Below are 27,752 nucleotides of genomic sequence, written 5' to 3'. Positions count from 1 at the left end.
TGTCATTGATAATTTATAAAATATGCTTGAAACAAAGATATCAATATAAAGATAAAAAGATGATTTGTCTAAGCGACCAAAATACCTTTATGCGTAAGATATGAGGGATCTTGACAGCAAGGCTAAGGAGAGTAGTAAAACTCCTAGCACTTTGTCACGATAGCTTTTTGAATACAACTTCTTTTTTCTCCCTTTAACACCTAAACTTAATATTAGGTATGGAGTGGTAACACTCCCAACAAATATTAAAGAATCATTTTTTTATTTAATATTAAACAAAATATATATTTTTAATTAAATTACTTTTTTTATATATACAAACATTTTTGTGTAATATTAAACAAAGTTTATATTTTTAACCACAAATAATTAATATAATATAAATTATATTGGGGTAAAAATCATATTTATTAATAAAAAAAAGTTAGTAAAAAGTTGATTTTTTAATTAAATTGTGGTAAAAATTGGATTTATTCCACTTGAATGTTTTTTCACCAATCAGAAACAAGCTCTCTCTCTCTCTTTTTTCACCAATCAGAAACAAGCTCTCTCTCTCTCTCTCTCTCTCTCTCTCTCTCTCTCTCTCTCTCTCTCTCTCTCTCTCTCTCTCTCTCTCTCTCTCTCTCCGAATTGGTCTTAGCATCCCCATGGAATGGTGAGCATTTAGGCTTAGCGTGTTTAGCGAAGGTTCTTAACACGCCACTTCCTTTAGCCTAATAACCAAATGACAATCAATGTGATTGACAAATGATGAAACAAAACTAATAATTACGAAAATTAGGGATCAAAAGTGCAACAAAGAGTGCATTTGCCAAAGATGTAATTTATTCATAAAATCCTCTATAAGAAATGAAGTTTTTTTTTTTTGCCATATATCAATTTCTAATGAGTTTTAACACTTGTTGTTTTATGATATTTTTTAAATAAATAATATCCACATCAATTTATGTTTTTTTTTAAAATTTTTAAAATTAAAAAATCACATAATCTTATACTTTTATATATATATATATATATATATATATATAAAATATCAAATGTAATAAATATTATAATACATTAATATGTTTTCATTCTTTATTTTAATTTTTTTTTTGAAAAAATATTTATTATTTATATTTTAATACTTTATTTTTTTTAATCAATCGTATAATACTAAGCACCTCAAGACTTTCAGCCCCGATTATAAACCCTAGTAAACCCTGCGTACCTCTACCCTATTTGTTCATCTACGCCCTTCACATTCAGCACAACAAAGATGGGGGGTTCAAGAAGAAAGTACAAGAGATCCAGAACCAAGGTACGTGTAGGGTTGCCGAAGAAGAACCCTAACGTTTTCAAACCAGCCTTCTCTATCCCACCAAAGTTTCAATCCATTGTCGATTTGTCGAAAACCAAATGGGACGACCAAGGCAGTGTTCTTGAGAACTACAAGTCTTTCGGTGTTGTTTCGAACCCCAATCTGCTCGGTGTTCGTTCTCGCACTTCGAAAATCATAGAGAGTGAATCGCTTCAACTCCCTCCTCCCAAATTAGATGGCCCAATCTCTGAATTTGAGCCAATGGATTCTGGCAGCGAACTCGAAGAAGACGGTCAGTTGCTTATGTTACTTAGAATGCACTGCATACTTTATGTTTCGTATCTTTTGATTGATTTAGCTCGCAGAGACGTATATCGCATGAAGTTTGATTCCTTTTTTGTTGATATAAAATTATCATCGAATAGGTTTTCGTTTAAGAGTTCATTGAACCAGATGATACGTTTGGTTTTGCAGATGTAAAATCAGCACTTGGGAAAAAGCGCGTAGACGGGAAAAAAGCCCCTTTGCAACCATTAACGACTATGCAAAGGCTTCATATAGGAGCACTAGTAGAGAAATATGGCGATGATTATCAGGTGAGAAACATAGTTTTATGATTTAATTTTTATTTTCTTGTGTTGACTGGCTTCCTGTTTGCAGAGCATGTTCATGGATACCAAGCTTAACAAGCTGCAGCACTCAGTAGCCACTCTTGAGAAGCTGTGCCAGAGATACCACATATGTAAAGATAAGAATCCAATGCTTGTTCCCCTTTAATTTATTACATGTTAGTCCCCGGAATTTGCATTTTACAGCAAACTCACATCTCTTGATCCTAGTTTTGACATTTGTATTGTAATCCTATATGTTTTTCGGGTAATATATGCCAACTATTATGAACTTTTTTAATCTTATGATGTCAAAATTACAAAATACATATACATGTCTGAAAAAGTTAAAATGAAAAAACATCTGTGCACAATGATTAGTACTGAGGCTAGTTATTCAAGGGGTTGTGATGAAAATCCTGCACTTAAATTCCAAGAAATGCACGTGATTGGGATTCCCAGTGCTCCTTTGCTTGGCGGATTCTTTCTACTCTTTCGTTCTTTAGTCTTTCTTCCCAATATTCAGGACAACTGTTACAGTATATAAAAACCCACCCCATAAGTATCTTTTTTTTTTTTTTTTTTTTTACAACCATGGTAAATATTAGCTTAGGGAGAATGGTTAATAAAACACACCTTCTACTTAGTAGAATGTTCAGCTCATCTAAATGAAGAGCTCCTTCATAAACTCCTGTCTGGAAATCAACAAAAACAGCCACGAAAGATCATCAGGGGAATAATGATTTGTAGAAAAAAGAAAAAAGATTGAAAAAATTAGACAAGAAAGACATGCCTCTCGACAAAGAGGACATTTTGATGTTGGCTCTGCTGCTTTTAATCCGTCTACAATTGTTACTGAGCCAGACTTGCAAGCACACATGTAGCAGAAGATGTGCCCACAAGTAAGAGCTACTGAATCAAATACGGTATCCTGTTTAGTTTTCAAATTAAAGGATCAATAAATATGTCAAGAATTTAGATCATATGGAGTAAGATTTAGTAAGTTAAAGCTCTATAATGCAAAATATGTTGGGTTTGTTTTATCAAAGGGATGGTTTTTATATGAAGTCTGGTAGATAAAGGTTTCCCAAAAAGGAGGTATGGTTTGAAATTTGACCTTCTAAGTCAACGTATTCGTTTGTATGTTAATGTTGCTTTTATAACTTATTTAAATCTTCGACGGCTCTTGTTTACTACTAAATCTGTTTTTCTTGAATTTTGGAAAGAATTTTTATATTAGATATGATTGTTGAAAAATAGTTTATTAGGATAAAAGACACTAAAATAACCGAAAGGACATCTTTTGAATGAAGTTGTCTAAAAAGACATCATATTTTTTTCGTATAGACACCTTATTTTCCAAATGGGTGTTTGGAAAACTAAGGTGTTTTTTAGCCAACCTATTTTAAAGCTATATTTGACGTACTAGTTGAAAAATCTAATTGTTAGCTGTTAAATAAAAAAATAGCTGATAGTTGAAATAGTAGTTGATGAAAAATAATGTTTTGTAAAAGGTGTTGCTAAATTGAGATCCTTTAGACATCCTATAAACACTTTTATTAAAAGTCAACATATAATAAACTATTTACAATTTACTTTTTCAAAAAACAATGCAAATTTAACCAATAAAAAAACCTTAAAAATCAAATAGTATGTCCAAATGGAAAATTGGGATGTCTTTTTAGCCAACCTCTTTGTAAAACTAGTTGAAAAGTTTGTTAAAACATATAAAATTACTCAAAAGAGCATATAAAAGAATGTGTTTCTATAATTAATTAATGGTGTATTTGGAAAAAATTTAAAAAGCTTTTAAAAAGTTAATCTAAATTGTTTTTAAAAAACTAGTTTATAAGTAATTTTTTGGCATGACAACACAATAACATAAAAGAACTTGAAAAATAAGCTAACTTATTAGTTAGTTTAGGTGCGTTAAATACAACCTTTTAAAATGATTTATTAGCTTATTGATTTTTTAAAAAATCAATAAGTTAAAAAAATATTTGGTAAACACTAACTTTATTGACAAAAAAATGTTTTTGAAAGTTTTGGTTTTTCCAAAAAATCAATAAAAACTTTGCAAAATCCCAAACAGGCCTTAAGGCTAGTATCAAAAGTGAGCAGAGCAACTAGAAAATGATGTTAAATGTGCTTGATAAGCTATTTGAAACATATATGCAGAAGATTGTTTTTATTATGATTAATAAATAATATATTTGAGTTATTACAACATTTTTAAAAATTTAGCTTATAAGTTATTTATTTATTATTATTATTATCTTTTTTTTATATTTTATTTTATTTACAAACATACACTATAAATAATCATCCATGGTGCAAAATGGATTTCATCAGATACTTTTTGGTTTAATGAGTGCCATTTACATTACAAAAACGTTTTGTTTGCTATTTATTTTTGCATAACATAGGAATTTTCACCAAATAATTGAAAATAGTAGTATTATTTTCATAGAGGGCAATAATTTTGCAAAATTAAAACATTTTCACAAAGATTATTTTACGAGATATATGGTTATTTCGCGGTAGTTGAACCAAAAAAAAAATCATGGTACGGTAGATTCCATATCGGTCAATTTAGTGATTATTTCTTAAAACTGAATATATATTTCTAATAAAACAATTCAAAATGTTTGAAGAGACGTTTTCATAGTAATTATTCCTTAAAACAAATCTATTTTCAATAAGAGCATTAAAAATGTGGTAAGCGACTTTTCTTAATCCATTTGATTTAATTAAAGAACAAAACACGAATGTAAGTGGTGGAAATTGGCATCTGAATTAGCACTAGACAAGTGTCAACCCATCCTTCGTTTTGAGTCGATGAAAAGGAAATACAAGGAGTAGAGTATCCAGCAATTAGAATTTAGAATTTGGTCAATGTTTAGCCTGATTAACAAACAACAAGTGGAACATAAACAATGCACTTCCATTTCCACTAAAGAATGCATGCGTATTGAATAGTGATAGATGAATAAAAGAAGAATGAAAACTTACCAAGCATATAGAACAAGTCAAACCAATCTCAAGTTTCAAGGTATCAGAGAGCTCACATGAAAGTGATGGCTTTCCCTCATTGAACACAAGAGAACAGCCTTCGAATAACTCAGAAGAACGAATACCCTTTCCCTTTCTTTCCCTCAAATTAATATGAAACGCAATAAGTTCACACAACCATGGAGACTGTAAGATATCCATGTGCATGCTTTGTACTTGTGACCTAAACGCTTGTCCATGCTTTGAGTAATGTATCTACATACACATAAAATACAACATTGTATAAATCATGTTTAAAAATATATATATTTGAGAATGGAAAAAATAAATAAACGAGCGCTTAGCAACCTTGTCATATTTCTTGAGAATTTTGCGCATAGCAATGGCATTGATAATTGCGTAACTGACGAGGTCTTTGCCTTCTTTGACCAAAGCACCATGTTTACCCTGCAACTTATCTTTGCACCAAACATAGTACTTGCGAAACCCTGTTGCTAGATGCACATCAAGCAGTTTCTGTGCACGCTTGTTAAAGCATCCAACCACTTCTGACATTTCTTTGAAAAGGGAAGGAAAGAAAGTTCCATCGCACACTAGACAAAGTTGTAAAATCAAATTCAATTTAGATAAGATTGTATCAACCTCATTCCATAGAAAAATCGTAACATCGATCCATATGAATCATTCAAATATGAAAACTAAAAATGATAACATCAGCTGATATAAGCATAGGAAAATCGTTATCTTTCCGGCTTGGAGATTAATAAACTAAGGGGGTTTCGATTTTTGTTCTAAAATTGATCATGAAATTATTGTGGTTTTAGGTTGTGAATCAATTTCCTTGTTGACATTTAATCAAACACCTTCAGGACAGACTCAACGAAATGTGATGATGAAAGTAAAACGCATCCTCTGCACTTGGTTTAAATGTCGAATCAATAAGGATCGATATCTCACATACAATTACAAAACATTTATAGAAAAATGCATAATAAATGGTACCAGCGCAATGATGAGGACAAATTGCAGAGCTGCCGTGAGGAGAATCGTTAAGAGGCGATGGCGATTGTGATCGACGAGAATTCTGTGAAAGAATTGTATCAGTACGGCAGCGCTTCAAGATCTTCTTGAGATTTTTAAAACCCACAGCAGGTAATTTCTTCTGATCTTGCGTTTGCATGTATTCCTGGTATTTCTTGCAGAATTTCATCGTGTTTTTGCAAATTAAATTGGGAATGATCTGCTGCTTCTTATACGTTCCTCTGAATAAATAATTGAAATTTGGCACTTTTCAGGGTCATATGAAGATGATGTCCTGGATAATTCTAAAACATTAAAATTTCATTATATACAATTCCATACCCTTTACTTTGAAAGGTAATTGTTGAATGAATATATAATAACAAATGATTTTTTTAAAATAATGATGTAACTTCTTATACGTTCCTCTAAATAAATATATATATGTTTGAAACGTTTGTCGACTTATTATGGATTAATTTATAGTCTATAAATACATATAGGTAAACAACAACATTTTAGGAATCTCATTGGAATGGGCTAGGGGTGATAGTCTTGTCTCCATCATGGTAGAATGATTTTTTCACATAAAAGACCTCCAACATGTGCAAAATGTAAACCTATAACGAGGAAAACAAAAAGAGAGTAAGTCAGCGTAAGTAATAATGCATAAATAAGTAAATCGTAATACAAGCAAATGAATTTGATAACTTGCAATGGAAGCAAACATAAGGAAGTAAGTCGATGTAAGGACTAATACATAGTGAATAAAATAGAAATACAAGCATATAAACGTAAAGCATGTATCAACAAAAGATATCAAAAAATAAAACATGCAAGACGTAAGCAAGTAACAAAACAAGATTTACAAATGACAAACAAATAAGACATTTAAATAGACCTAGCCTACTCAACTATCAAATATTAAACCTCGACACCCTCATATAGGATGTTGTTTGTGTTCTAGGAATGAGTTAGGTCTTCTATGTTTAGTCATACAATCGATACATCATCCTTCTAGGATTTCCTCTCCCCCTCTTACCATCAACCACCATTGACACAATACTTCTAACCATCCATGATGGTAGTCTCGTTCAGACATGTTTATACCATATAAATTCCATCCTTTAAATTTGGTTGGTCCGTACCGCTCGTCACTCTTAATGAATTTTTGATACCAAAATTCAATATCCCTATCCACTAGCTAGCCCATCATTATCTATGCTACTTCTATATTACTCACACCCCTTCTTGCTTGACTAACCTTAAAATCAATACATATTGTCAAGCGTAACATTTTCTTGAAACGAAAAACATTAATTGAATCCTAACATATTCATAAAAACCACTTATGTCCACAATGAGACTTGAACCCTTAACTTTATGGAGGGATGAAATCACACTATACTGTGACAATCACCAAAATTATCACCAATCGTCGATCGCAAACCCTACGAAGGTCAATATAATAGACTAAATATATAATATTTATCAATCTATGATGAAAATACAAGACTTCGTATTCCGATAAATAAGAAAAATCAGCTAAATCATCCGAAAACTAAAAATATAGGTGACTTGATTTACTTGTTGTACAAATCAAACTTCTAAACCACAATAACATCTTCTGAACAGGTGAGTATACATTTTGTTTAATTTGAAATGAGTTTGAACCACTGTATCAACTTTCAGATGCCATTTGTAAACAAATACGTTGACGAGAATAAGAGAAAGAGAAGAATATATGTGAAATTAGATTCGATCCACACCCTATATTTGAAACTCAATCATGCTATATAAGATTTGACGTGACTTCCACATCACAATATTATAATATCATTTATTTGGTAATCAACTTTATTGATTGTAACTTGTCAATTTTCTAACATTGCAACAAAATTATAAATGTAATAACATAATTGAAAAAAACAAAACACAATGTCAAAATCGAAATTTTACAAAATTTACTGACTTTATTGTAGTTTGGGAAGACTGGTTACTTGGAGAACAAAGAACAAATCATTTGGTTAATATTGCAACAAAATTATAAATATAATGATTTAATTGTGTGTGTGTGAGTGAGAGACAAAATACGATGTCAAAATCAAAATTTTCAGTTAACTTAGTGATTTTGTTATAATTTAACCTTATAGAAATGGCTAAATGCTCAAAGTTTGGAATAAAATCTGCTAGACAAACCAACTTTTATCAAGACCGTTCTCTCTTTCTTCTTACATGAATTTATTGTCATAGGGATGGCAAAAATCCCCATACCCAATGGGGAACCAGAAACCCGCACCCGTTTTGACTAGGGAATCCCCAGGTTGACCGGGGACGGGGACGGGGACGGGGATGGGGAATACTCGAATAAAAAAAGTGGGGATGGGGATGGGGATGGGGATGGGAATACCCTTAATCCCCGACCCTGGACCCGCCCCTGACATATATGTGACAATCGTCAATCTTGAGTCAAGTCAAGTCATCAAGTCAAGCCGGTCAACTCGATTAAACCTTGTGTATTAGGGTTTGTGTTATGTTCATACTGTATAACTTGCTATATTAATGGGAAAACATCACTTGAGAAAAGTCTTGTGTTTAAAAAAAAAAAAAAAATTTCCTAAACCCTAGTGCTAATCAATGAACTAGACTGATAAAAACCATGTTGCATACTCATTGGGAGTGTGTGGGACCCTTAACCATGACTTAACGGGGCTCAAGAAACTTGCTTAGCGGAGCCAAACACTCACAAATGCCACACTTGAAATCTCTCTCAAATATCTCTTTGTATGAGGAATCTCTTCAAGAATGTTAAATCTCTCCCAAATCTCTCCAAGTATGTGAAATCTCTCTCAAATATCTCTCTGTATGAGAAATCTCTCCAAGAATGTCAAATCTCTCCCAAGTCTCTCCAAGTATGTAAAATCTCTCCCAAATCTCTCTCCAAAGTTTCCCGTAACTTTTTAGAATCATTCGGGTCATTCCGACGCTTAACCGTGTAAAAAACGGCTTAAAACGGGGTAAAAACGAGAAAAATAAACATTAGGAACCGAAACCTCTCGAGAAGAGAAAAGCTTCTTAGGACCCGAAGGTCCTCTTAGGGACTGAGAGCAAGGAGGAGCCGAACCCTCCTGAGCCGAACCGAACCCGAAGGTACTGTTCACCACTAACCGAAACCGAACCCTGCTCAAGAGGAACCGAACCGAACCTCGCCCTAGAAGAACCGAACCCGAAGGTACTGTTCACCACTGTTCATTCGGCACCTTTCGGTCGGACGTGTCGCCTCTTATCTCCGGACCGAACCCCCTCTCTCGCCTTCACCTCTCGCTTCCTCGCCCCTTTTCGCTTCCCTCTGTTCGTTTCGTTTCCGGCTACAGCCCCCAGCAAGGACCGAACCTCGGCCTAGGGACCGAGAGGTCTCGCTGGGAATGCCTTTCTTCCCGGTTTTCGCGTAGTTTTGCATTTAAGGCCCGTTTTTAATTATTTTAACGCGGGATTGTCACCCAAAATCATATTTTAACATAATAAACTCTAAATATTCATAAATTAAACATATTTTTTATGAAAATCATTATCTAAATAATAAAGATCTAATGGGGAATTTATTTAAGGTGGAGTGTTGACTTTGCTTTACTTTATGACACAAGCAACCACTCCCACACCCACTCTATGACCAGCCACACCTCCCCACCTTACCTAGGTCACATCAATGTCCTTTCCACTCAATCATCACTCCTCCCCACGTTTTTGGAGAGCTGAATATTCACCCTCTCTCCTCATTTCTCTCATTTCCTCTCTTTTCACCAAAAAGAGCAAACTCTTTTCTCTCTCATTTTCCCTCTCTAGAACTCGAGATTTGAGGGCTGATCTTTGGATTTTCCTCCACATTTGGTAAGAATAATCCATTCTCTTTATGATTATCTCAATTATTTCCACTCGAATCATGGATATCTTAAACAAACTCTCTTATAATTGTGTTAGATCTTCGAATCTTCAAGTGATTCTTCAAGTGTTCTTGGGTTGAACACTTCTCTTCTTCAACACTTACCTACTGAAATCACTTAAGGTGAGTTCATACTCCTACATTTTCATGTTTTCTCAAGTTTTCAGGGGGGGGGGGGGGGGAATACAAGTTAAAACACTAAGAACATAACTAAATTTTTCTAACAGCCTTCATCAGAAAAGTTCAACTCCATTCACAGACTGTTTTGGGCATCTTAAACACTTCTGTTTTCAAAACTGTACAAGGTGCAAATAGTTCAAGTTTGTAGCTTTAAAATGACTACTTGCACATCTCCATACGATTTTTCTACAATTTATAGTGATTTTTACAAAACTGCCTGTCATTTCAAACAACAATCCGGACCAGTCTGTGATTATGGACATTTTCACCCAAGTTGGAGGTCATTAAAAATCGTGATAAAAATTATGAGTAAACTAGACACATTTTGTGAACTCTCAGAATTTACGGATCTAGTTTTTGACTTCGTATGATTTTTCTATGATTTTTCCAAAACAGGGAAGAATTGCTAAAATTAGCCAACAGCATGTAAATATCATAACACTTTGTAATATGCTGAGCAAAGTGTATAATCATAAGTTCTAATATTTGAATGTGTTTCCTTGTTAGTTTATCATTATGAACTGAAACTAAATCATTCATATTAAATATTATTCATTCATTTAGAACACGTATTATGTAACTATAAAAAGTATAGTTGGATAAATTCACAACACTAATACATTTCCATAAAAGAATTCATACATATTATATACATTTTAGATAAACTATAATAGGTATACTTTATGATACATCACTCAACACACTCGTACAAAAAGGGTACATTCATACAAGAAAGATTTATATCCACACACATTTCACGTAAACTTGTTAACCTATGTTGTGAGACTCTCTCTCTCTCCCCGTACGTCCGAGTGCGGGATATAATTCCTGGTAGTTATAATCAGAATCTCCTTGAGGGAGAACGTGATACTTGTATATAGATCTATATTGGGTTTGACACCCCACACCTTGCTGCTAGCTACAGTGGGACCTGCAGGTCTACGGGTGACAAATGTCATTTCATTTTCGCGACGCCTGAGAAACGTTGTGGTAGGTTCACATAGTCATAGTATGATTATAGCGACTCGCCTAGGGAGATAACAATTCATAAAGTTTACGGGGTTTCATAAAACCTAAGTAGGTTTTAGGTTGATAAAGAAATTTACTTTCCATATCATTTTAAACTCACGACATTTCTACTAAGAAATGATGATTTCTTATACATTTTAGTCTTTGGTTATAAGGCTACATTTTTCAGATTTCAAGGAAAATATCGGATTTTTCTGAAACAAACGCGACATTTACATGTGAAAGACTTCTACTAAGTTTATTAATAAAAGTTTATGAACTCACCAACCTTTGTGTTGACACTTTCCGAACAACTTGTATTCTCAGGATAATACTAAACAGGTAAACAAGTGCTTTTGAGGATGGGACGTTAAGGCGTCAAACTTTTCATATTTTGTCAACATATTGTAATTGATTTTGAAACACGTAATTCATACAAGTGATGTAACTTTTTCAATTATATATATGTTGGTTGTGTTTGCTTAAATTACTATTGAAATTGTGGTTATGATACTATACATGAAGTCCTCCACCCCCGGACGTTTCCGCCATCCTTGGTTTGGGGGTGTGACAATATATTAATATATAAAAATTATACAGAACATATATTTATAGTATAGTTTATAATACATAAAATTTGATCTAAGTAACCTAACTTATTAGTAATTACTTGGTTGAAATTATACTTTTTGATTTTTCTTTTATCTAATTTAAACTCATGTATATATATATTTTTCTCTTTTGTTGATCTATTTTACCTTAAATATCAATCTGATAATTTTTTTACTTGATTTTTGATGTATGTATTTAAATTTGGTAGAAAATTTATTTATATTTTTTCTGCAATTTATGGGTACTTATATATTTTATAAAATCTTAAAACTTATGCTGCTAAAATTGAAATATAGAGTTTTTTCGTACGTAAAAGTTTGCATGTTAAAAGAGAAAAAAATCTCCGTTTCCCCGTTGGAGATCCCCAGTCCCCGTTGGGGGTGGGGATGGGGGTTTGTTTATATTCCCCGATGGGGATGGGGATGGGGATGGGGATTGGAATGAGGATTCGGGGATGGGGATGGGGATTGGGGTCCCCTGTGTTCCCCGCCCCCGTTGCCATCTCTATTTATTGACCACAAAAGAAAGAAAGACTTCGGGTGGCGCCTATAGGGAGAGGAGGAAATAGGAATGACAATGGGGCGGGTTCGGGGCGGGGCATGGATTCCCAAACCCGCTCCGATAACTTTCGGGTATCTTATCGGGGCGTCCCATTGGGTTTCGGGTTTCCCCGTCGGGTTTCGGGTATCTTATCGGGTTTACAACAACTGATAACGAAATCTTTATTCTCTTTTAGGGTACCCTAATGTCTTATAAAATATACATGTTCTAGCAACTCTTTTAAATTAAAAACATGATGCATCACTTTAATAAAATAAACTGGACGTTATATAAAAAATTATTTGATTTAAGTTTTGTTTAATACGTTAAAACACATAAAAATGATCATTAACACCAGATTGTTAATAACTAAAAAAATTATCCACGATAAGTATTTTATATTTGAACGTGTACAATTAACAGCAAAATTTTTTGAACATATTATATATATATATATATATATATATATATATATATATATATATATATATATATATATATATAATCGGGGCGGGGCGGGGCGGGGCGAAGATAACCCACTCCCTGCCCCGAACCCGATAAAAAACCCGATAACGACCCGTTACCCGACCCGAAATGATTGGGTTTCGGGTTTCCCCTTCGGGTTCGGGTTTTTTTACCATCCCTAGGAGGAAAGTTGATTAGGTGTTTTTTTGTTATTATTTTTTTATTTTATTTCTAAAATGATGTATCAAACTCCCTTTCTATTAAGAATTGTGTGATTTCCTTAAACCTTTCTTTATCAAGTAACTCAATTAAGCCCAAACCCATAAATTCTTCATTTGTCGATTAATTAAAATTTTAACTATATAAACTATTTTATTTCATTTATAACACATGAACTTCTTTATTTATCTCAAAATCAAATAAAACACTACCATTTTCTTAGGATTGTTTACTTGTGTGTCTATAAAAATATGATGTGGCATAGCTTAGCATGCACTGCCTTTTCCTCTGGCTTTAATCTTATCGTAAAAATATTCTACATATATTTTATATTCAATTTTTTCCCAAACACATTGACCAAAATATATTTACTTTATAAAATTAAATTTATAAAAAAAAAAAAAACCGAGAACCGGAGTATACATGTTGTAATAAATCCGTGGCCGTCGTAATCGGTTCCATTGGCCACGTAATCTGACAGGCCGGATTGAATGAGAAACTTTAGTACAAATCAGATTGTATAATCCGAAATATTTTCCATATTTTCCTCTATTTTTCCCCGAATTTCGTCTCAGATAATCTCCTTATCTCAACGTGTTTTCCGCTGATTCGATTCAATGTAAGAGTTTCGATTTACATCAACAGAAAATTTGTGATAAAGTCATGGTTGCTTCAAAAATCACTGACGTCATCAATGCCGATGTTGCCGATAATGCATCGCCGGCGTTAGGTTGCTCTTCATCGGTTCCTTGCTCGATTTGTTTCGATTTAGTCATCGATGAAGGGGAGAGGTCCACAGCCAAGCTTCAATGCGGCCACAAATTTCATCTTGGTGAGAACCATTTCGATCTTTTATTTCGATTCAAATTGTGAATCGATCGTTCGCAGATTTCAAAACTCGACGTTGGTTCATTAGTTGCTAATTTTGTTTTACTTATTAAGGCAACAACAATCGCTGATTGTACCCAAACTTTGTGACTTGACATTTTGTCGATTCTAAGCGCAGTGACCAAATTTATGTATGCAATGTCGTTTTTTCACTTTGAGAATTGAACTTGTTCAATATATTTCAAACTGCAATCTGGACTCAAAGTGTTGAGGATGCTATAGAAATGTATATTGGCGCATAGGTAATTATAGAACTACTTTAGAATTTATCATCACATCATTCTGGACTACTTGTGGTCACAATTTGGGAGGAAAACAAGATAAGAGTCGGAGAAAGTAGTAGTAGGTTTGGTTTCTTGTTTGAGATGAAGGGTAAAGATTGCTAGAACAGGGTATAACGACACTGAAACTAGATATTATCTCATCATAACCTAATCCCTATCTATGAATGTGTTGCATTCTTTTCTTACTACAGAATGCATGATTTAAGTTATAACCTGATTGTGATATACAGATTGCATAGGATCGGCTTTTAATTCCAAGGGAACAATGCAATGTCCAAATTGTCGAAAGGTTGAGAGTGGCAGATGGCTGTTTGCAGATGCAATTTCTGAGACTAGTGCAAGAGACTGGATGCCAAATGAGGGCCCACATGACTTAAGCTATTCCAGAAGGGTGAGTTACTTAACACTTAACACTTAACATATTCTTTCATCATATTTAATAACTGTTGCTTATGTGTTGTAAACTTTTTTTTCAGCCATTTGGTTTTCACTGGTGTCCTTTCAGTGGATTTACAGTTCATTCATCAATCGAGTAAGCCAAGTCTCCTCTTTATACTTTCAGTTAATCAGATATGGAAATAATGAATTTGATCCTACTATGCAATCTTTAACTGACCTTTATGTATCTGTATTTCAGGGAATCCGAATCTTCATTAAATACATGTAAGCTTTTTCAACATTGATGCTATAAAATAAATAATACTACACCAGTAAATAAAATAATGTTGTGTATGCAGTTTCTAACTTCCAGGGAAACCATCCTATGATTATTGACCACACAGCTTCAGCTCCCTCTTATATTTCATATTTTCAACCAAGTGAACATTCTAATAATTTCCATCATCCCTTGAATTCCATATCTACCCCTCGTGCGACTAACATCCAACACCCAACTTGGGGGTGGAACTGTCATTTCCTTCCTTACAATGCGGACAGAGACCATGGTATTCCTGCCACATTGAGATCCACCTCTTTTCTTCATCCGTTGCACTATAATACCCAACAGTAAGCTCTCCCATTTCTTTTTTCAGTTTCATAAATAATACAACAGAATGGAATGGAGTATTACATTCGATTATCAATATTTTAAAACTTTTTCGTAGCTAAAATTCAACATTTTTAGGAGATTGCGTATGGTGTTGCCAGCTGTCAGCAATCGAGGTGATCATGGTGGTAGGCGTGGGTTCTACATACATGAACATGAACATGAACAAAGTTCCTACAATTCTTATTATCGTACACATGAAAGAGAGTATGACTCATCACATGTTCCCATCATGAACAACCCCCGGGGATCATTTTATCATCGCTTTTCTAGCAACCCGACTCACTGGTCTTAAAAAAAAAAAAATACTTTCACAAATTTTACAAACAAAACCAGTCAACCATTACATATCATTCAGAATATTTTATAAAAGAGATTCCACTTAGATTGAGTCTGGGGAATGGAATCGGGGTGTTTGCCTATTTCTTCTTGGATGACAATATGAACATTTCTATATATACACACACAATTGGTAACCAGTGAGAACTTTGTAATTTTGTATATTTCTATCAGGATATATATAATTTCCTTATATCACAATCACATACATACAAAATTATAAACGAATCTTTGTTGGATGGGTGGCAAAATGATTATTTTGGGCATGATTGGTGACCAGTCAAAACACGCAATTTTTTAGGACTGAACTTTTTTGTCTTGTTTCTTAATTTAATTATATATATAAAGTATGATTACAAAAGCTATTATTAAAATAAGGATTTAAATTTTTTTAATAAAGTTACGTAATAGGTTGTAAACAAACTTTTAAATGTATTTTAGATCACTTTTAGACTGCTCGCTTATAGATAATTTGTCATTTTTTGTTGAAAAAATATAAGGAAAGTTTTGTTAGTTTAGGTAAAATATTAAATAATCAGGATTTTTCTATTTAAAAAAAAAATTGGGATTAAACCGTAAACAGACCCAATATATTTAGATTTCATCGGAGTTTTCCCAATAAAGTAATGACTCAAATTCAACTCTATTTTACACTCTATGAATAAATAAATGAATGTCCCAATTGCATGTTATGCATGATAAAAAAAAAATAAAGAGGAAGTTGGAACAAACTCCCCTGGGATAGTAGGGGCGAGGTTGATCTTCTTCATTAAAAGTTCCGTCTTCAATTGACTTTAGGTATGAGAACAGCTCATCCATGCTTTGGGTGTCAAATCTTGTGTGGTAAGGCTCCAAAATTGCAGGACACTCTCGGAAAAACTTTAGGAATTAATCTTTAAGAATGCAGTCAATTGTCGTGTAAAATATCATCAAATCAGCAGTTTTAGAGGTGGGATGAACAACTCGTCGAGTTAGTAAATCGACTCGTCGAGTTGTGTCGCGAAAACGGCAGAATTCAAGAAATTGCCTTATGACTCGTCGAGTTCAGGATTCGCACTCGGCGAGTTTCACGCTGTTACACTCTAAATTTGGAGTGTAAGTTATACCATCTCTATTTTTACACTTTATTTTTAGAGTGTAAAATAGATTTTAGAGTGGTGGTTGGAGATGATCGACTCTAAACACTATTTTACATTCTAAAAATAGTGAGCTTAAAAATCAAACCGCTCTTACATAATGACCTTTTGACTACGAAAATTGCAAAATAACCGTGGTATTTGAAATTTGACAATTTCGAAGATAAATTTTGGAACTAAACAGATTTCCAAATTGTTTCTACCGACATAAACTACTTTGTAATTAGCCAAATTATAAAAGTTTGAGACATTGACCTTAGTGACCTTAAAAATCAAATTGGTCTTACATAATAACCACTTGACTTCGAAAATCGCAAAATAAGCGCGGTATTTAAATTTTGACTATTTCGAAGTTAATTTTTCGAACCAAACAAATTTCCAAATTGCTTCAATTGACATAAACTACTTTGTAATTTTTGGACATGTGTAAAATTGTCTGAAACTATAAAGGTGACACGATCTTTTCAAATAAGCATATCTACTTCGAAATTTCGAAATTCTGGAACATTTCAATAACCTTACGCTAAGACAACATTTTAGAAAACACTAGCTTAGGAACCAAAAAGACCATAGTGGATCCATCATGCCAAATGTTTAGAGGTCCTCTACATACTTGAAGAACATGGTAAAGAAGAAATGACAGTTATGAAATACACCACATCGGCATGAAGTGAGTATAGTATACATTTGCCAAAAAACATTAATTATGTAGATTGGATTCGAGTTGTTGTTAGCAAAGTTTATGTAACTGAATCACATATAAGGTTATATTCTCAACCTCTTGAATGCATAATGTAATCAAAATAATTTGTTGATCTATATGATTATGTTGATGATATAGACCTAAGTACAAGAAAAACCGTCATTTTTTAGATGTTGCCTTACCCACTGCAACTTTCAAATCCCGTTTTCATAGAGGAACCATCGATCGCTCTCAAACCGACACTTAATATTATAAATATGGTGTTATTGAAAACAAATAAAATCTGAAGATATAGTTGGGTTTGAAATGTGTTCAAGAGGGGTTTGATATAAAAGTGACGAAATCTACGACATACGGGTTTGAGTTAAAATGTTATGAAAACAAAAACCAACCCTTAAGTATTAGGCTATATTAGCTAAAGATGTTAATTTGTTACGAATTTCATATATTACATAATACACACATGCATACAACCCCAACGCATCGTCAAGCAAACAAAAATGTGTTGGACCATTATTAAAGGTGTAACAACTAAAAATAGTAATGAGAGTATTTCGTATCATACGTTATATAAATGTTCAATTCAAAAAAGATATTTTATAGGCTCAAGTTTGTGGTGTGAAATGCGAGTCATTGCAACTACACAAGACTCAATTTTTTTCATTATATATCTTCATTTAAAAATTAAAAATTATAATAAAGATAAGAGTCTTTTTCTTCTTGTTCGTCATGAGCCTCTAAGAATATTTAATTTTTCAGGACCGGCCTTGCCCACTTGAAATGGAATTACGAGTGAATGTTGCTTCTAATGGTAGTCATGGATGGGTAAAACCAAACATTGGTATTGGCCTATGAGGTGGGGAAGGTAGAGGATGGGGAACCGAGTTGTTTTTTTTTTTTTATCAAAATTCCACAGAGTTGTCACATGTCAGTTATTTGGAGGCTTAGTCATCATATCAGATAAAGCTAAATCTATTATTGTAGTCGGACCTTTCGGTGATTATGGCGATCAAGATTCTTCTTCATGAGAGAGAGAGAGAGAGAGAGAGAGAGAGAGACTGATCTGTAGGATTAGGGGTTTCCGTTTGGATTGATCGGTTCGATCCGATCCAATTAAGTATATCCAAATTAATTTCGGTTTTTAAAATATAGATTCAAATGGTCCAGACTAAATTCAAATCCAATTAGATCCGATCAAATTACACTTCGATTGGATCGATTTTTATAATGAGATTTAAAAAAAAAAAAAAAAACAATTTAAAAAACAATATATAATTATAATATTATCTAATTTTTTTAGAAGAAGCAAAAACAAATTATTTAGCTGTGAATTAAAAATTATAAACAATTACTATGAATGTATATTATAGTTTAATATTTAATAGATAAAAGCTTTTGAGAGAAATGCATATTAATTTTTTTTATTAAGTGAAACTTTTTGAACTTACTTGAAAAACTAAATTACAACATTAGTAAATAATTATAGATATATTAAAAATAAATAAACAATATATTCATATTCGGTTTTTTTTGGGACTATTTTGTTCTTATTTTATTAACCAAAACCAATCCAAAATAATAATTTGTTTTTATTGAAAATCAATCCAAAAATCCGTATATTCAAACCAAATAGTTCAATCCAAATTGTTCAATTCAGTATTATCCAAATATTGAGATAGATAGAGAGTGGGTTGGAGTGGGGCCCAATTCTTTTTGAAAATTATAAATAATAATAAATAATATTAGATTAATTGAAAAATAAATATATTAGAGTATTATGGTCATTCAGATATAGCATAGACTAAAACCGTAATAAAATCGGCTTTTAGGGATGAAACGTGAAAGTTTGAACCAAACGAGGTGAGCCAAACTAGATCCTCCTATAACCACGCAGTATATACAAGTTGTATATAACCAATATCAAATAGACATTCAAACAAGTAATCTTACTCCAAAACCACAACCAAACAAGGAACAAGTAGTAGAGTAAAGATCACAAATTTTAAGTCTATAAGATCCAATTATATATAACTCTAGAAGCATACACTTCACAATTATAGACCTGACAACAAGAATTGTCACCTAGTCGAGTAATGGACTCATCGTCTCAAACTGTCAAATGGTCCACCAAAAAAAAACAGCTTGAATAGCTGACGACCCATATAATAAACAGCTGTATTTTTTTTTTTTTTTTCTCAAATTTGAAAAAGTAGCTATTCTGAATGAACCTAGTCGTACAAGGAACCAAAACGAGATCCGTTACATCAACTTTTTTTGTGATATCAAATTGTCGAATTTATTGGGCCATGGGTCGTATTCATATTTTTTCTTCTTAATCGATAAATTATAGATGTGTCAACTTTGTGGACATATATATCTTACTTTGTAATATGAAAAGGTTTAAATGTCATTGCAATGGGGTTTTAAGATGGTATGTCAAGATCAAAAATGGACCGTTTTAGGTGATTGTTTTCATTTTTATTTAAGTTTGAAAACAACAGGAGTGGTTGGGTCTTGATTGAAACAACTATTAAAGCAAGGCATTTAAACAACTATACAATATTGTTGATGGGAGTAACAGTTTTTTGCCATACACAACTATACAATATGTAAAAAAAAAAAGTATGTCATTGTTGTGTATGTTGATAGGAAACTGGATCATGCAATCAATAATGTGTTTCACTAATCAATAAATGAGTTCCAGATCTTCTAAAAAAATAGAGATCATCACCTCCTAGCAAAATTATATCAAGGTTTTGTTATTTTGATTAAAAAAAACATAGTTGATCTTAAGGAATATATCATAGGTGCAATTACAGACTAGAAGTAATTATCAGATAACATAGAATCGAATACATAAAGGAAGAGATATAAGCATGGGATGCTTGAAGCAATTAACAATCTAATTAACAGAGATGAAGTTAAAGAAAATAAAGGCGATACTTATCTTCAAGTGTACAATGGCCAATCTGTCCAGGCACCAGACACATGTCCATTCTCACAGACATAAGCTCGAACAACAGGCTCCCCATCATCATGGAATCCATATGCAGGCCTCAAACAGAAAGCCGACTGCAAATCCCACACCTCATTGCTAGGACAAAATGCACAATTCAGATCAATCTTGCTGCGATTCCCATCGTTAATGGTCCTCCAAACCCTAGATTTCTTGAAGTTCTTAAAAACACCCCTAAACAGCATGTAATTTCGCTTCTCCTCTGTATGAACACAACCAGGCCAATCACAAATGTATAAACAATCGCCTCTAAACCTACTAGCTAACAGCTTGTTCCCTTGCTCCCGGCTGAAATTCCAACCCTCAGATGCTAAATGAGACGTAAAAGATCTACACATCTTTCTCCTCTTACAAACAGAAAAATCACAAGCTGTGTTAACAACAGCCGAAGCTTTTGTGTCTTCTTCTTCGCATACCTCAGTCTCACCTTGATCTTTGGATTTGGAAGCGGTGTTATAAACAGTATCCAAGTAGAGATCATCGTACAACGACCACGAACAATCAGATGTAGGAACAGAAACATTAGCCTCTTTCATCTTATCATCATCAACAGTGCTAGAACAGCAAGGATTTGACTGAGACTTACCTATCTGAAACAATTTCGTTTCCTGAAAGTTTTCGTCGGGACCTAGTTCACGCTCCAGTCCGAAATCGGAATTCTCGAGGAGGACACCGGAATGCATGAGTCCAGGACAGCAGACGGCGAGCTTGTGCAGCGACGCCCAGCCGCCTGGAGGAGATACCGTTGAATTGACGGAGGCGTCCGGTGGGAGAAGATTGAAGACGACCGCGGGGATCATTTGATGGCATTTGTTCTTCCAGCAAATCGTGCGCATCAGAAATGAGAATTTGGTGCAAACGCAAGCGAGACGCGACCAGTTACGCGGATCATCAACAAGCTTGAGAAATATGTTAAGAACTACATCATCGGGGAGATACGAAAACACATTTTCAGCTACAGTTTCAGACATTTTCTTATCAAATCACCAGTAAAAACACATCGAACTGGTGTCCGATTCGTTTGCTCTGGATTAACGAATCGGAAAGAAGAAGCGTCAGGTTAGAATTCTCAAGTCTAGGGCTCAAGGTAAAATTGATGATCCGAATTTGGGATTTGATTCGGGTGAGAGGGTTTTGAGTGGGCAAAGCTTTTTAGGGGAATTGACAGCAGAATAAGACGGTGTCAGCCTTAACGGCATCTTGTACGACATAATCTCCATCAACCAATTGTTTGGGAGGACGTGTGTCATATATTTGTTTACCATATAACGTTTAATTCCATGGCTGTAGATGAGCCTCAGTTATTCGAGCTCTTTAAGTAGCATCTTTATCGAATTCAGGCTAGGATATCAATATATAATAATAATAATAATAATAATAATAATAAATTGAAACATACAACCAGTCAACTCAAGATTGTAAGGACTAGATTTGATCTTATCGAGGCTTTGGAATTCATATAATACGTAAGTTGTAAATAAGGCAATGAGCTGGTTAAATACTTAATTGAGAATGGTTAATAATAGTAAATACGGCATTTGGCATATTTTCATACTATGATAAAGAAGGGATAAAACCAATCGAGTCTTATTGGGTGTTTGGGAATTGCTTATTCAACATAATTTAAGTTTTTTTGGTATGTATTAACTTTTATTTTGTGTAAGAAATGTTTGGATTAATTATGTGGTACCCAAAATGTAGCAAATTAATAAGCTGTTTTTGTTTTATTATGTTTGAAATTTTTTATTTATACATATATGAACAAAATAACTTAATAAAAACTTTTTATTTAAGCAATAATCAACGGTGAATTCACTTATCAAAAATACTCTTATATCCAAACACCTAAAATATTTATTACCAATACCAACTTAAGACTCTAAATAAACAAAATATTCTTATATCCAAACACTTAAAATATTTTATTATCAATTCCAACTTAAGACTTTAAATAAACAAACCCCGTAAATCACCTGTCATTACAAAATCTGTTAGATATCTAATACGTACTTTTTTTTAAACTTATATTTTATGATTGAAACTTGTTGCTATAGCGAGATTTTAGGTAATCGTCTTTAGATAAAGAAATTGTCTTTTATTATTTATATATTAGTCAAGTAATCAATTTCGTATCTATTGCAATAAACTTGTTATCAAATAGCAAATAAAATTACCTATTTAGACATTATTTTATTTAACCTAGTGCTTTTTTGGTTTCCGCGTGTGTTCTGTCATGTGATGCATAACAAACAAAGCCTTTGTTACAAAACTTACAGACAAGACAACACCATAAAAGATTATCATAAACGATGCAAAGTTTTTTAAGTACCAAGTGACACATGAAAAACAAAACAAATTGTTTCAAATTAGAGCAGAAACTAACACCAAACCCAGTCACATAACCAAAACAAAGTCACAAATCCATTCTTTCCGAATCTCATGAATAATCATAAAATCATAATCCACCACTATTAATAACTGAAATAGTAAGCAACATCACCATATCACTCATGCTCCTTTTCCACTCCATCCATAATCATCAACCCGCTAACTTATTACCTGGATACATATCATACCCTATATATATTAGAGAGAGAGAGAGAGAGAGAGAGAGAGAGAATGGGGCTAAAAAATTATACCGAGATAAACTGTTGCTCCTGCTTCTGCTTCTGCTGGGGCTCTTGCTAGGGGTGCGTCTTTTTGGGCTTTTACTTATCCGCTTAGGGCGCTGAACTCCAATGTCACACACAACCGTTAACAAATAAATCAAAATCTGTGTTTAGCTGACTATAGCAACAATAAGACCAAACTACAAAAAAAAAGGTTAAAAATTATCAGATTAGATGAAAGTATGGTTTGAGTCTGACTTACAGAAGGTAGGGGAGATCTGGATCTTGAAGGAGATCTGCAAAAGTTCCAGAAACAAGCGAGTTTAATATCCACATGTTCCTCTGATCCAAGAGAGAGAGAAGAGATAGAGTGGGAGAGAGCCTTGATGCCCACTTCCATAATCAATAGTAATAATCAACGCAAAATCCACACATGTTTAGCAGCCCAACAGAGACCAATATACCACATGCAGGATCTAATCAATTAAAAAATAAATTATAATAAATTTTGTTAAGCGCTGTGGCAATCAGATGGTCCAAATTGTTTTTGTACCGTATAGTCCCCTACTTCACATCCCAGCTTTACCATTGCAAATCCATTTCCATCATTCTTCTCCTTTCCCAATATGCTTATTTAAGAACACCACAAGGAATTCCAAAATTCGCATCTACAAACCAAAATACCTCAACAACCAAAACTGTTATAGGCAATTGCACCATATCCCATCATAATCCCCCAAAAAAAAATCTTCCAACTCCCCAGAATTTTCTCAAGTATTTTTTAAACATCATTTATCCAGGCAAGAAAAAGCATCGAAAATGAGATAAGCAACATAGTAACCAAACAGTACTTGTTCATGTCATCATAAAAAAAAATAGAATCTCAACTCAAAATAAGCAAAACAAAAAATATCACAAGGGAGAAAAGAAGCATGCCTTGATTTTGATCCAGAACGAGGTGACACAGATCTTGAAGCTTTAGGTTTTGCTTTTGGGGACTTGCTGCATCAGAATTTGAACTTATGTTTGTTAATTTCAATTTTCATGACATTTCAGATAAACGATGCAATAAGAAAATGTTTCAACCTTATGCTCCTGCTGCGACTCCTGCTGTAGCTCCTGCTTTTGCTTCGACTGCGACTCCGGCTCCTTGAATGGCTTGAATCATATTCCTTCACCTACAAGTCGATTAAACACATACTTTATAACCCATGACTATATATATGCATAGTTTCCATATTAATTAATTGAAACCATACACGAATGTATCCACGAGAGAAGGCGTTTCGAAACTCAGAGTCATCCAATTTCCGTATCTGTAAACAAAATTAAAAAATATAAGCTTCAAATTTTAAACATAGCACTGAAGAGGTGAAAAAGAAAAATGTTTACAGCATATTTCATGTCATCATAGTTTGTGTAGTCCACAATCCCTGTAGTGCCACCACCCTCCCTAAAAACTTGGGAGAAACAAACATCTCCAGCTCTGCGCATGTGATCCTTTAGGTCTTGCCATGATGCAGAAGAGGGTAAGCCAGTCACCATAACTGCATCAAATATAAATCAAAATTATATTTCAGAAATTAGTATTCTTATGTAAACCATGGAATAAAAAGACAGACCTCTGTAATCAGAGCGTCTAGATACTCCACCACTGCGACCACCACCACCACCACCACCACCGCGACCACTGCCATAACTGCCATGACGGTCTGTAGAAGATGAGTTGCCACGACCACCATGGGCGAGTTCCACCTGTTCAAAGTAAGCAAATGTTAATCATACCGATATGATATTAAATGTTTTGACTAATAGAAACATGGTGTATGTGGGACCCACCCTTAATCTGTGCCCATCAAAATCATAGCCATCGCGACCACGGATAGCATCTTCAGCATCACGAGCCTCTTCAAACTAAAAGAAACAATATTACCATGTATCGGGAAAACAATGATAAAAAGGAAAACAGAAGATGTTGAAGCTTACCTCAACAAAAGCATAACCTGGAGGCCTTGGTGGAATTTTCAAATCAATATGGGCTATGCGACCATACTGCAACCAAATAAATAAACATATATAAACTTTATTACTACAACCTTTTGATTAATCTAGCAAATGCACTTAAATGGCTACTTAAAACCCTAGAAAAATGTTTGGAACCAAGTTTTGGAATGCAGAGTTCAATTTGAAACCATGTTGTGATGTGTAAGGAATCGATTTTGAAAACCAAAATTAGAGACCAATGTGAAACTCAGTTTGAAACCAGGCGTTGTAAAATACGAGTTCAAATTTGGATGCGAATCTGAAACCGGATGTAATTACCTTGTAAAACAAATCTTCCACTTCTCGCTCGCGAATATCCCCAGGGAGATTGCCAACGTATAGAGTTCTGCTAGAGCGACTCATGTTCCTGGTGGCACGAAAACTTAGAAAGGTTAAAAAAAAGAAAAACATAACAATATCAGAAAAATAAAGAGACACAATGTTCCTGGTGACATGAAAACTGCGAGAATTTAAAACTCAATTTACTCAGAGAAATTAAATAATTCAATAAATAAGAAGCGCAACCCAAAACATTCTAAAATAACATAAATTATAAATCAAATTACTGATTTACACAAAGAACTGCAAAAATCGACTGCATAACCTTGCGAATGACCAGCCCGATTGAATAATAAAAAAAATCGAACATTAAAGCTAACCAATTTTGAATTCAGGGATGAACACGTGCATGCATATGCGAGAGTAAGCGGAATCTGAGTACGGAAAAACGAAAAAATGATCTACTGAAGGTGGATGTTGGTGTACCTTGATGATGAGAAAATCTGACAGTGAGGGCGATTTAGTAGAAGAGAATTTCGACAATTAGGGTTTTGAGAGAGGGACGATCACTATAGCCGTTGAAAGAGATCCATTATCACATGTGGTATCGCGTAGGTAGGATCTTTGATAAAATATCAAATCTAGCGGTGGATATTTGCCTGCCGAATCCGGTCATAAAAAACTTAGGCTGGCCCAATGCTAATGGACTTTTTAAACTTTCTTACCTAAAACAAAAATGTAATCATGCAAAATACAAGGGCCCGTTTGCTGAGGAGAACAAAGTGGGACAGAACACAACTACAACTTTCAAAAGGGTGTTTGGCATGCCTAGAACCAAAACAAAGTAAAAGTTTGATAAGTCCAATGAAACAATTCACTGGAAAAATAGTCTCACCTAAAAAGGCGGAACTCAACAGAATGTGGTTTAATTCGATACAACGCGGTCTCATACTGCCTCTTAAGGTTAGTTCTATAGTTCGACTTCAAGTTCAAGGCTGTACGAAGGTAGGAGACCATCCTGGCAAGCTCCTCCAGTTCGATTATGATTCTTGACTTGACTTGAAACTTCCCACTTTTTATGTCCTGCGATTCTGCTAGTTTAGAAACTAAGGAGAAGGACAGGGGGCGCGGGATTAGCACGCTTTCGGGAAGAACATAGAATAGTAGAGGATCCAGCATGTGACCAACAGCCATCAGCTGTCGGCTCGTTGGTAAGGTGAGAGCTTCAAGCCCGATTTCTGGTGGCGCACCCCCCACACAAGCACCGCCCACGAATGCGTGAGTTATACCGAGTACTCAGTAAATTATACGCGTATTCTTTTTTTCTCAATCTAACGAAAATATCCCTGGAACGGTTCTCACCTTGCGTCTCCGACTCTCTCGTTATCCACAATTCTTATGAAATTATCCTCTTCTTCAATATCATCGTCTTCCTATATCAATTGCACACATAAATTGATTTTTTCATATTACGGATTTCCGATTTTTTTTCAATATCATCGTCTTCAATTTCATCTCTTTCTTCCAGAATATCTGCACCTTCGACTGTATTATCCCATGTACAATTTTTTTTGTTAAACTTCATATTTTTACTTACCTGATTGACTTTGATTTTTCTTCTACATTTCTTGATTTCTTGATCTGCTCTTTAGTTATCAGTTGATTTCTTGATAATCAATTAACCGAGTTCTGGCGACTTCCTGTTTAAGTGTATAGTTTCTTGATTTCTTAACAAATGATTATGCAACTTCTTCTTTTCTCATTCCCTTATAATTAAATATGAGTAGTTTTGATTTTTAAAAAAATATATTTTTTTCCTCTGATGCTACTCATGTTATCAATCTTAGTAATTTCCATGCAAATGGAATGGTATAATTTGTACCAATGATCACAAGGTAAATTTTAGACGAAAATACCCCTGAATCTTTTACCTCATTGGAAGATAAGACTGTCATATTCATACTTGATGAACTCCTGCAATGGGTTTATTTCAAATCTCCTACCCAATTCATTTTTAGATACTAAATTGTAGAAGAAAATGCCCCTAAATCTATGTACCCGCCACCGAATATTTGTAGATGAAAATGCCCCTGAATATTTGTAGATATTAAATTTTAGTGTTAGTTGACCTCCTTCCTAAATAATTAAAACAAAAATATGAAAAGAAAAAACATAAAGAATTTTATATTATCAACAATAAAAAATAATGCATTATACACCTCAAGTATTTGAATAGAACCATTCTAGCAACTGTAAATCCAATGATAAAAAGAATAGCTCTTAGCTCTTTCGCAAGAATTTATATTGTAAACATTACATTTATAAAATTATATATATATATATATATATATATATATATATATATATATATATATATATATATATATATATATGTCACACCCCAAAACCGGAACGGCGGAAACGTTCTGGGGTGGATGACGTCATGTCAAATATCACAACACATGCATTATAGTAATCAAAGTACAACAAAACATTGCATTAATAG

General features: G+C 33.7%; 5 protein-coding genes across 10 annotated transcripts; 2 read left to right on the top strand and 3 right to left on the bottom strand.

The window, feature by feature from the left end:
• The first annotated feature begins 1,180 nt into the window (after window positions 1–1,180).
• On the top strand, window positions 1,181–2,209 carry LOC145011897 (nucleolar-like protein). The gene is made up of 3 exons (XM_078970648.1): window positions 1,181–1,592; window positions 1,775–1,896; window positions 1,961–2,209. Exons 1-3 carry the CDS (start codon window positions 1,259–1,261, stop codon window positions 2,075–2,077), a joined length of 573 nt encoding a protein of 190 aa, XP_078826774.1. The 5' UTR covers window positions 1,181–1,258; the 3' UTR covers window positions 2,078–2,209.
• LOC145011895 (putative E3 ubiquitin-protein ligase BAH1-like 1) lies at window positions 2,183–6,315 on the bottom strand. 3 transcript variants are annotated; one of them, XM_078970646.1, is made up of 6 exons: window positions 5,923–6,313; window positions 5,269–5,513; window positions 4,921–5,175; window positions 2,698–2,839; window positions 2,545–2,599; window positions 2,183–2,439 (listed from the first exon to the last, which is right to left on the bottom strand). In XM_078970646.1, coding segments are annotated over exons 1-5 (852 nt in total). In that variant the 5' UTR covers window positions 6,131–6,313; the 3' UTR covers window positions 2,183–2,439; window positions 2,545–2,597. The 3 variants fall into 3 exon arrangements, with proteins under 3 accessions (XP_078826772.1, XP_078826771.1, XP_078826773.1); XM_078970645.1 differs by having other exon boundaries at window positions 2,545–2,839; window positions 5,923–6,315; XM_078970647.1 differs by lacking the exons at window positions 2,183–2,439; window positions 2,545–2,599; window positions 2,698–2,839 and adding an exon at window positions 4,422–4,812 and having other exon boundaries at window positions 5,923–6,314.
• Window positions 6,316–13,382: 7,067 nt separating this feature from the next.
• LOC145013328 (E3 ubiquitin-protein ligase RFI2-like) lies at window positions 13,383–15,661 on the top strand. Its single transcript, XM_078972125.1, has 6 exons — window positions 13,383–13,736; window positions 14,307–14,467; window positions 14,553–14,608; window positions 14,714–14,739; window positions 14,814–15,081; window positions 15,200–15,661. The coding sequence occupies exons 1-6, from the start codon at window positions 13,568–13,570 to the stop codon at window positions 15,414–15,416; spliced, it is 897 nt and encodes a 298-aa protein (XP_078828251.1). The 5' UTR covers window positions 13,383–13,567; the 3' UTR covers window positions 15,417–15,661.
• Window positions 15,662–20,082: 4,421 nt separating this feature from the next.
• LOC145011530 (phytochrome A-associated F-box protein-like) lies at window positions 20,083–21,428 on the bottom strand. Of its 2 annotated transcripts, XM_078970261.1 has the most exons (2): window positions 20,902–21,428; window positions 20,083–20,748 (listed from the first exon to the last, which is right to left on the bottom strand). In XM_078970261.1, exons 1-2 carry the CDS (start codon window positions 21,284–21,286, stop codon window positions 20,249–20,251), a joined length of 885 nt encoding a protein of 294 aa, XP_078826387.1. In that variant the 5' UTR covers window positions 21,287–21,428; the 3' UTR covers window positions 20,083–20,248. The 2 variants fall into 2 exon arrangements, with proteins under 2 accessions (XP_078826387.1, XP_078826386.1); XM_078970260.1 differs by having other exon boundaries at window positions 20,083–21,428.
• A 1,227-nt stretch (window positions 21,429–22,655) lies between these two features.
• Window positions 22,656–25,884, bottom strand: SR34 (RNA-binding (RRM/RBD/RNP motifs) family protein). Of its 3 annotated transcripts, none has more exons than XM_078967877.1 (12): window positions 25,733–25,884; window positions 25,247–25,334; window positions 24,911–24,976; window positions 24,764–24,838; window positions 24,547–24,679; window positions 24,317–24,471; window positions 24,184–24,240; window positions 24,011–24,102; window positions 23,861–23,926; window positions 23,187–23,220; window positions 22,955–23,043; window positions 22,656–22,874 (listed from the first exon to the last, which is right to left on the bottom strand). In XM_078967877.1, the coding sequence occupies exons 2-12, from the start codon at window positions 25,328–25,330 to the stop codon at window positions 22,871–22,873; spliced, it is 855 nt and encodes a 284-aa protein (XP_078824003.1). In that variant the 5' UTR covers window positions 25,331–25,334; window positions 25,733–25,884; the 3' UTR covers window positions 22,656–22,870. The 3 variants fall into 3 exon arrangements, with proteins under 3 accessions (XP_078824003.1, XP_078824002.1, XP_078824004.1); XM_078967876.1 differs by having other exon boundaries at window positions 25,656–25,865; XM_078967878.1 differs by having other exon boundaries at window positions 25,627–25,744.
• Window positions 25,885–27,752: the final 1,868 nt, after the last annotated feature.

This window comes from Lactuca saligna, chromosome 8 (genome assembly GCF_052625555.1).
Source record: "Lactuca saligna cultivar CGN05327 chromosome 8, ASM5262555v1, whole genome shotgun sequence".
NCBI lineage: Eukaryota > Viridiplantae > Streptophyta > Magnoliopsida > Asterales > Asteraceae > Lactuca > Lactuca saligna.
This window is presented reverse-complemented; position numbering and strand designations above follow the sequence as displayed.